We start from the raw sequence: 10,807 nt of genomic DNA, 5'->3' as shown, positions 1-10,807 counted from the left end.
GTGTGAGGCATTCTGTAATCCCCCTTGTAGTAACATTAGTGTTTACCCCAGCTGAAAGGACCTGTTGATGGAAAGGTCAGGAGAGATACCTGATAAAGATAACTGATATCCATCTCCATGACTATCTTTGAGGTTCCAGCACAGATGGCTGCCAGTCTTGACTCCAAAGCCAAACAAAATAGTCTAATGTCAGCCATTAATATTATACAGTAATAAAGGGAGTAACGACAAATCCATTAGCATGAACATGTATTAAACTTTTATTAAAAGCTACATAGCAGTAAAGTAGGTTGTTGGAGCATGGTTATGGAACAATAATGAAAGTCCGGGGACTGTTGAATTCCAAGATTTCACTGCTAATCCAACACCAGTGCATGGCAAACCATTTCTTTATACGTCTTCAGAGTTACTATTATTCAAAGCTGGTGTATAAAGGGGGATGAGCTGTGGGGTTCATTCTCAAAAAGTGCAGACAAATGGCAATCGAGTCCTGCACTTCAAAGTGAACCACTGGCCGGCTGCAAGGCAGATAAAAGGGTTAGGGTTAGAAGACAGTAGACTCATGGTTTATTTCTAGTCTATAACGATGTTGATACACAAATCTGCATGGGAGCCTAAACCTGTGATGGCTAACCTCCGGCACTCCATCTGTGGTAATACTACAACTCCTAAGATGCACACTTGTTTGGCTGTTCTCAGAACTCCATAGAAATGAATGGAGCATGCTGGGAGTCGTAGTTTCACCACAGCTGGAGTGCCAGAGGTTAGCCATCACTGCCCTAAACTAATGTACAGGGAAATGTTACCCTTTGAATGATGCGGTTCTAGTAGCTTCAGATACATTAGCATTACATGCATTATAACCTTATAAGCATTATAATCAAACCTGATTACTTTGTTTATTTTGGACAACTTAAAAATCACAGATAACCAACAATTTTTAAGGGCAATTTGGAAAATGCTATGATCCTAAAGATAATAAGTAACACATGCCTATAGCTCAATATACTGCTGTGAGCTCATTACACTGTGGTAATGGCAATGTTCATCTATACTTACTTTGCACATTCATGGCGACACACCATTTACCATGTCTTCTCTTTTGTCCACAAGCCCAATTGGTATAGTTCAGTCTGCTTCCGTCCACATTGCCGTATGGAAAGCACTAAAATAAGTTGTGTTTGGAACAAAATTAGTGAACGGCGTTAAAAATACAGGTACGTAAAATAAGAATTTTATTTTACAGTGCAGTTATATATCTATGAGAGACAGAGGTAGATTAAAAATCATCAGGGCCATAGGGCTGTAAGGAGCATGTGTAAGGGCACTTTTACACTAGTGTTTTTCTTTTCCGGCACTGAGTTCCGTCACAGGAGCTCAATACTGGAAAAAACTAATCTGTTTTATGCTAATGCATTCTGAATGGAGAGCATTCCATTCAGTATGCATCAGGATGCATCAGTTCAGTCCCTCTTACGTTTTTTGGCCAGAGAAAATACCACAGCATCCTGCAGTTCTCTCTCCGGCCAAAAATCCTGAACACTTGCTGGAATTCCGGATCCGGCATTAATTTCCATTGAAATGTATTAGTCCCGGATCCGGCATTATGTTTTCCGGCAAAACAGATCTGTTTTAAAAATGCAAAAAATAAATAAATACCAGAACCGTTTTTCCAGATGACACCAGAGAGACAGATCCGGTATTTCAATGCATTTGTCAGACAGATCCGCTTCCAGATCTGTTTGACAAATGCCATCCGTTTGCGTCAGGATCTGCCTGCTGGAATCCTCTGCCGCAAGTGTAAAAGTACCCTAACAGCCCAGAGTGGTGATACCACTCCTGCACCCTGCTACTGTCTTTATAGGTCTAACCTCATGTCATATTGTGCATTTTATTCCAGGTCCTCCACACTGCATTTCTATAGTTATGTAAACTCTTCATGTAATGCGCCTGGTTCACTAGCAGGTGGCAGCAGACATAGCAGAGCTGTACTGAGGAAGGGGCAAAGTACCCCGAAACGCGTTTGGTGAAAGACCCCCTGACCAACCACATAATCTATATTCTGGAACTATAAAGGCTTTTTCCACCCAAGAATTTGAGTATTCCGTGAGTAACCAAGTCCTGACACGCCGGCGACTAAAGCACACAGCACGAGGATATAAAGTACCGTGGTTCAAGTAAGCTGGCGTGGGAGAAGGCGATCTGAATCTCAGGGAGTACCGGCTCTGAGAAGCTACGGAGCGGTACCCAGAGCACTTCAGAGGCATGGTAGTGGAAGCCTGAGAATTTAACAGCTACGGCACGATCTTTTGGACAGCAAGTACAGCAGCAGGAAAATTATCGATGCGCAGTGAGTATAGCGGGATGCCGCATTAATACACTCACTAAGGGTTAACTATCCAAACTGTAGTATCCCAAACCCATAAGAGGGAACTTGAAGTGGGGGTGAAAAAGAACTTTTTGAGAAGATTATCTTCAGTTACAAGATCTGTATCAGCAATTAGTCTGGATTCAACCCCATTGTCCACATATTCTTATGGACTTGTCAGTCTCACAGCTATAGTGCGGTATTTTACCATTTAGCGATTTATTGTACAATTTTAGGTAGTATTTTAGTGTTTTATAAGTCTTATTGATGTCCAATTGTATTGTTTTATAAGTCATGATTATGCTTCTATATGTTTAAATAAACTGACATAAAGTGAGAGTGCCCAGTATTCTTATCTTTACTTAGGTTTTTAATATACTTTCTGAAAAAATTCTGCCTGTCACTGGTACACCAGTCACTGCTGTGCTGACTAGGCCAAAGGGATGATGCCTCCATAAAGAGGCATGGACTTGTTCAGTGGTTGCTGCAGGGCTTTCATTCCCCATGGCTGAAATGTCACTGTGGCCTCAAACTATTTGAAGATGCAGCCAGAGCTGGGATGACAAGTAGGTGAGGGTAGGCACCTGCCTAGGGCACCACCTTGCTACCCATAAAGGGTGGCACAATGAGTGCAGCATCTGCGGCCGTTGAGCATCTTAGGCTTCAGACTGCTAGGTCTGAAGCTTTTGAGTCAGTAGAGTGGCGCAAGAGGTTGTTATGACGTCACTGTGACCTCCTGCGGCAAAAGTCGTGCGATTTCACGCAAAACCTTGTGCAGGAGTGGTGATGTTATGGAGACGCAGCAACTCAGGTCACAGATCGGAAGAGGTGGCTGGGAAGGTGAGTGCGGTGTTTTTTTTTATTTTTATAATTTATACTAAACAATGGCACTAATGGGGGCACTAATGAGGGAGTAGAGCATTATATACCTGTCACTACAGGGGGGGGGGACATTATATACTGCTACTAGGGTTGGCACTCTGTGGGAGCATTATATACTGGCACTACGGGGGGCATTATATACTGCTGTAAAGCAGGGAGCATTTGTAGCGACCTCCCTGAGGAGCCGGCGTAGGGGATAGGAATGGCAGTGCCCCTGATAAAGTGTTGTGTCTTGGTGTACTCCCTCAGGCCATTGCTCATGGGGGATCAGTGCAGTGGAAATATAGTAATGAAGTATGAGGCCAAAGTTAAACATAACAAAGTGTTTTTTACTTTTTTAAGTACAACATAAAACTTTAATTACATACAGCAGCAGCAAGCTTCATGTGCAAATCTTCTGCAAATCTTGCACCAGTAAGGATATGGAGGCAGGTTGGTTGGTGGCAATTCAGCATTTAGATGATACTGGCCTATTGGTCAGTTGGTAGTGGGGGATTGACTGTAATCCCAATACCTAGCAGCAGTGTCCCCTCATCCCCAATGTTCTGAGCCGTGTTAGCCCACAGTGATGCTACTGTTCTCATAAAAGGAAGACCAGCATAGGCTAGCTCTAGTCCTCTTTCATATAGACTATGGAAATATTATGCTCGAGTACCCTACTCTAGAAGTCCCAAATTCTTTCTTTCATAGCCGTGCACCTTTTTCAGGCCCCTGTCTCTTTTTAAACGTCACTCTGTCCCTTTACGAGACACTCCACCCTCTCAAGGTACTTTGGATGAATCTAATGGAACTGAATCTCAGTGCCCTATCCAGTTACAGTATATGGAGGTTTGCTTTCTGAGAAAAAACAGCCCTCCATGCTGTGCCCAGCAGATTTAGCAAATCTCCTAGGAGCCTGGGAGGTCTCTCCATTTTCAAGGAGAGTTGGCAAGTATTCCAAATATGGGCTTCTATTCTCCAATAATGAAGTGGTGCATGATGAGTTTAGGCTGTGGGTGCCAGATGCAATGAGCGCTTTCATCAATACAGCCAGGTATGTGCTTTGACCCCTGCCACATATCAAAGCCCTCCCTGACCTGCAGGTTCCGGCCATGAGGGAGGACAGGGCAGCTGGGACTGGGAGAGGAGAGGTGGTGAGGATGGGTAGTCGGGCCAGGTACACAAGGGCACAGTTCTGAGTGTGCAGGGCAGACTGCAGCATTCAGCCGCCTGACAGCCTTCCTAGCCTCCTTTACTTTAGCATGCATGCTATAGTGCAGAAGGCCGGCAGAGGAAGGAGTGGGCAGAAGCTGGGGCTATCTCAACCTCTTCCCACTCCTTCCTCTGCCAGCCTCCTGCACTATAGCATGCCTTACATGGCAGCCTCCCCTCTCTGCCATGCTGTGTACTTGTGCTTATTTTGCCACACTTACATGTGCACACATGTGATGCCAGGATGGTCCTGGGCTGGCATCGGGTGCAGGAATGTAAGTGTGCCATAATAACCTCTAGTACCTGGCGGAACAGCGATGTCTACACTATTAAAATATAAAAACATTTTCATGCATGGTGTACGTCGTAAGTAAAAAAAATAAAAACACGCAATTTGCCATTTGTTACCATATCCTCCCAAAAATTTGAACAACAGTGATCAAAATGTGGTCGTATCCCAAAATTTTGGTAGCAATAAAAACTCCAGTTCATCCACCAAAAAAAGCTTCGGCTCTTTAGGCAGAAAAAAAAATAAAAAATTGGCTGTCAGAAATTGGCAATTACAAAGACAAAAAAATTGCTGTTAGGGCCCAGTCAGTTCCAGCTATGCCCCTGAATATAATTATTGTTATGCATAATGCCATTCAATGGAATATGGAATAAATATGCCTAGAAATCGTTCCTGTACTTACTGAATTTCTCTTCTGAACACCAATCCAAACATAGCTGATATTTCTACAACTTTTCCTCAAGAAACATCGCAGATTGTTATTTGATCCAGCATTGTGAATGGAGCTCAGATTTCCTCTCCTACAACGGCAGATTCGCTATGAATAAAAAAAAAAAAACAGAACGAAAAGGAAATGTGAACCTTCTATTACATCAGTGTAGTTATATAATGGTGAATGTATACGGATATAGCAGAGAGAGGTAGTGGAGGAGAGGGTTTGGTTACTGCTAGTTTAAAGATGCAATACTACTTTTAACTATTAGGTAGCTCATATATTGGAATTTTTGCCTTGTAATGTTATTTGAGTCCCATTCTGTAATTTGTCATGATTTTTAGTATTATATGCGTAGTATCTTGTAGCAATCCATTACTTCTAAGTGAACCCTTGTATGTATGTGTTTTATGTGCAAGTTGCAACTGCCACCATTTTACAATTTTATATGTACGCAGATTTTCTATTTGATTCAATAAAGGTATTGTATGATAAAAAATAAATAAAAATAAATAAAATATTAGGTAGCAAACGCAGACTGTCTAGCTGTCTATGGCCTATATAACATTTATTATTGTGGATACACCTGAATTCTGGCATAGTTTGCACCAAAATTTTACATATTTTTGGCACAATTTGGTAAACAATATACCATAGGTGGTATAAAATTAGACAAAAGTCTCTAGCCATGCACCAAATGTATTGTCCAGCATCAGCCACTGTGATAAGTTTGGTAAATGTCTAGCCATGCAGTCCAAAGTCTTCTTTAAACTGCCCAATACTTGGGAAGAGCACGAGTACAAATGTTCATTAGCGATGATCGGCCTGTTTAAAGGTGCCGCTGATTAAGCTCTTTCATCGGGTAATAAACCGTTGGTGAAATCACCTTAATTATCATTTGTGAGCAGCAGATCATGATTCTGTATGGGGATGAGAGATGGCATTAGCAATCACTCTTCCTCATACTGTGGGAGAGATGCATGTAAGTGCAACGGTCCACTGACGACCTGGCGATTGTTGGGAAGAAAACACCTTCTCAACAATCGTCTGATCCATCGAGCAGTGTAAAGGGGCCTTGAGTTTTTCACTATCTACATGTTATACAGGATTAGAAAACCTGTCCAGGAGGTACTTGGTATTGGAAAAGTCACATAGTTCCTGACTGTAACCATTTGCTGGACCGAAACCCCAGCTCTACTAATATAACCAGCAAGGCTCAGGCCTGACCATCTTAGAAGAAAGGCGGAGACAGTTGTGTTGTTAAGTTGCACCCCTCCTCCCGTGTCTGAGACTTTATGGTGGTGCTCTAAGAAGCATACCTACACCTTGCCACAGCCCTGATTGAAGAGTAGTATTCTGTGTGGTTACACAAATCCAAGGGCCATGTATGCAACATCAAAAAATGATAGTGACAATAAAAAAGATTTGTTGAAAGTTCGATATCATATTCTGGTATGGTCCCACATGCTAATGTCTTCTAGGTATACTTCATTTAAAGAGGACCTTTCACCACTCCTGACATGTCTGTTTTAATAGCTACATGCATTCCCCATGTAATAATAATTCTGGAGCATCTATTCTTATGTCTATGTTGTGCCATTTGTTTATTATTTGCACTATAAGTTATGAATGAATTGCTATTAGCCTTCAGTAAGGGTACAGAGGGGAGGTAACCAGTAAGAGGAGGGGGGGGGGGGGGGTGTACCTGCACAGATTCACTCTATCCAATTAGTGCTGCCATTTTCAGACTGTGCAGGTCCACCCCCCCAACTGGTTACCACCCCTCTGCACCCTTACTGCAGACAGCCAGCAATTATTCATAACTTCTAGTAGAAATAATATAATAGGAATGGGACAACATACAGACATAAGAATAGATGCTCCAGAATTGTTATTACATGGGGAATGCATGAAGCTATTAAAACAGACATGTCAGGAGAGGTGACAGGTCCTCTTTAAGTGCTAGAGAATGTTGTTGACCAAGTGACAAATTGCCAGTTGCTACAGATTAGACTATATGAACACATGTGTAGTAGGTAGATGTACTAACTATACACTTACACATGACACTGAATTTTTAATTAGACATATGAACGTACCCGTGCTTTTCCAAAGCGCCTAGGGGAAAAGAAAATATGGTAGCCGCATGTTCCTTTATCAGGGCACATAACACCTTCTGCTTTTTCAGTAAAATTTGGCTTAATACAGACACTTTCTTGACCCAGAGACAAGTCTTTATCATTAAACTCATCCTCATCATCGTCTATATCAAATGACTCATTAAATTTATCATCATCCTCATTGGCAGCTTTAATTAACTGATCGGAGTTATCCTGCGCATAGTCTCCTGGGAACAAAACAAAAAAATCTTATTTTAAAGAACACAACTTCTGCTTAATTAAATGGGTTGTCCATTCTTGGATCATGGGCTAAGACTCTATTCACATTTTTGCTGGATCAGATTTATATTTGCCTTTAAAACCAGAATAGCATAAAAGAAAGTAAATCTGAAAGACCTACATTATTGTCAGAACTCGAGTTATACATTAGTTTTAGACTGGTAATACACATTAGATAACTGTCATCTTGTTCGGCTAACAGCTACTGCTGCAGATGAGAATGCATGTGTTCTCCATAGACTCAAGGGAGTAGGTCGCCATAAACCATATTTAGCAGTGGCTTATCAACAAAAGAATTGGGCATTTTTTAGTCCAACATGACCAACCCCTCTTGTCCAACAACTATCATCAGGGAAGAGTCGGAAGGCTACTAAAGACCAGTCCCACCAAAATAGGTGGGTTTGGCTAACATACAGTACATACAGGGACATTTATCAAGGCCTATAAAAGTCACACGTTAGGGCACATGGCATGTGTGCACCATTACTTGTGACTTTTCAAGCTTCTTGCCACTGGGAAAAGGGATGTGGCTTATTGACAGGGGGCGTGACTTTGCACCGCTGACACATTTACTATAACTTTCGACAGAAAACAGTGGAAGTTATAGATGAAGTCTACGATAGCCTGTAGCTGGTGTAGACTTCAGTTTCTGGCACACCGCAGGGCAGAGATGCACCTGATTTTCTAAGAGACTTCTTCCTCTTAACAAATCAGACGTATCTGACTCTATCGCAGGGAGATCAAGACTGGTGGATAGGTCCACCAGTCTTGATATATCTCCTCTAATGTGTATAACCAGCTTTAGATGGTGGCAGGCACAGCTTCTATGGTCAAATAGCATTTCTAAACATAAGAGATAAAATAATCTTACCATAAAAGTAATCAGTTTATTCTGGCTGGACAAAACGTTGTAGGTAACTCAGCTTTATAGTAAAATATTACTGAAATACCTTGGTAAGATAGCAGTATTACGGAGGACTTGTCACCTCTCTTGACATGTCTGTCTTAGTAATGAATTGTATTCCACATAAAACTTCTGGAGTGTCTTTTCTTATTAGTTACATAGGGTGAAAAAATACATGTCTATCAGGTTCAACCTTCTTTTATGTGTTGTTCCGTTCCTCTATTAATTCTACTAGAAGTTTATGAATTAATTGCTAACTGTGTTAACAGTTAGGGGTGTGCCCCTCCACAGTCTGCTATTGTCCAATCACTGCTGCTAGTGACAGACTGTATAGACAATTACCCAGCTGGCAATTTATACATACATTTATAAAAGAAATAGCAGAAGGGAACACTTGTGAAAAGATGATCCAGAATTTCATTGGGAATACAAGTAGTCGCTAAAACAGACATATCATTAGATGTGCCAGGTCCTCCTTAATGCTATATAATTGGTGAGAAAAGCAGAGAAGGACTTGGATATTTTTGCAACAAGTAAGCTAAGCTGTATTACTTAATGTCTATTAGCAGCTGCAAAAGCAAATACAATTTTATAATGTCTAAAAAGGGATAACAACAATGATTCACATATAAAATGACCCCTCTAAAAATATTGCTAAACCCTCATCTTCAATATGAGGCACATTTTTGGGCCTCCACACTAAAAAAGTATATAGAGCTGGAGAAATTTCAGGTGAGGGAATAGCTAAATACATAGTGTGGAATGTCATCTATCCTTCACAGCTTGGAGATGATCTTAATATTATTTTCTAATATATCAGCCTAAGACATTTAATACATTATCTACACCAGTAGTAACTACCAAAAAACTTGACAACTGATCTGAATGTCTATCAGATCAGTGATAATCTATGTATGATTAACTCACCAGATTCTTGAGCAAAGGTGGTCCCCACCAAAAGCAGCAGTAGAAAGCCCCACATGTCTTCTAAGTGTCTTCTTACACTTCAGAGAGTCTTCTTCAGTTGTGTTCTGCTGCTGTGTTCTTCAGTTCTGTTCTTTTATAACTGTATTTTAGGAACTTGAAAGCCCAGGTGCATTAGTCCATGAAGCTGATAAGAAATGGTGCAAAATCAGATAAAATCTGCAGATATGATTACCTAAGCTTAACGGTTCTTGCTTTGTCTCAAATGTTTCTTAGTATTACGTAAGTTATTTTAAAGGAGTTGTCTCACTTCAGCAAATGGCATCTATCATGTAGATTTATCATGTATTGTGATTTTCCATATTGCCTCCTTTGCTGGCTTCATTCATTTTTCCATCAAATTATATATTGCTTGTTTCCATTGTTGCAACCATTCTGCAATCCAGCAGCAGTGGCTGTGCTTGCACAATAAAGGAAAAAGCGCCGGCCTCTCTAGTGGCTGGGGTTGTGGAAGTGGGCATAGGCATAGGCCAGTCATTTTATCTATAGTGTGCAAGCTGTTGAATTGTAGGGTGGTTGTAACAATGGAAACAAGCAGTGTATAATGCAATGGGAAAATAAATCTGGCCAACAAAGGAAGCAATATGGACAATCACAATACATGGTAAGTGCCTTGTATGAACTTTCTCTACATGATAAATGCCATTTTCTGAAGTGAGAAAACCCCTTTAAAATAACGTTATAAATCGATCAACTAAAATAGTATTTAAAAAGTTAACCGCCTGAGACATCTGAGACATTCACGGCAATGACAAATCTGCAGGTCCTCCATGTATCAGAGCAATTAATCCAGGTGAAGAAGCTGCAGACTGAATAAAGACGTGACTGCACTTTCAAATGTATTGGAGTTATAGAAAGAGCAGTTCTAATGGAAAAGGAATAAGAGGACTCGTTCTCCAGATAATGGGGGTCTCAGAAGTGAACATCTTAAAGGGGTTTTCCAGCCCATGATATTCATGACCTATCCTCGTGACCCCACCGATCAGCTGTTTGAAGAGGAGGCTACGCTTCATGCAAGCAACGCTTCCTCTTCATTACACTGCACTTTGTCTTGGAAGTGCTGTATAATACAAGCATTCAAGTGAATAGAGCAGGTGCCTATAAGGGCTACTTTCACACTTGTGTTTTTCTTTTCTAGCATAGAGTTCCGTCCTAGGGGCTCTATACCGGAAAATAACTGATCAGTTTTATCCCCATGCATTCTGAATGGAGAGCAATCCGTTCAAGATGCATCAGGATGTCTTCAGTTCAGTCTTTTTGACTGATCAGGCAAAAGATAAAGCCGCAGCATGCTACAGTTTTATCTCCAGCCAAAAAAAACTGAAGACTTGCCTGAATGCCGGATCCAGCATTTTTT

At 41.1% G+C, this 10,807-nt stretch overlaps 1 protein-coding gene across 1 annotated transcript; it reads right to left on the bottom strand.

The window, feature by feature from the left end:
• Positions 1-236: 236 nt before the first annotated feature.
• Positions 237-9,549, bottom strand: LOC122940887 (proteoglycan 3-like). Its single transcript, XM_044297770.1, has 5 exons — positions 9,394-9,549; positions 7,263-7,510; positions 5,134-5,268; positions 1,060-1,165; positions 237-518 (listed from the first exon to the last, which is right to left on the bottom strand). The coding sequence occupies exons 1-5, from the start codon at positions 9,446-9,448 to the stop codon at positions 460-462; spliced, it is 603 nt and encodes a 200-aa protein (XP_044153705.1). The 5' UTR covers positions 9,449-9,549; the 3' UTR covers positions 237-459.
• Positions 9,550-10,807: the final 1,258 nt, after the last annotated feature.

Source organism: Bufo gargarizans, chromosome 6 (assembly GCF_014858855.1).
Source record: "Bufo gargarizans isolate SCDJY-AF-19 chromosome 6, ASM1485885v1, whole genome shotgun sequence".
In the NCBI taxonomy this organism is placed as follows: Eukaryota; Metazoa; Chordata; class Amphibia; order Anura; family Bufonidae; genus Bufo; species Bufo gargarizans.
Note: the sequence above shows the minus strand (reverse complement) of the source record. Positions and strands in the feature narration are given on the sequence as shown.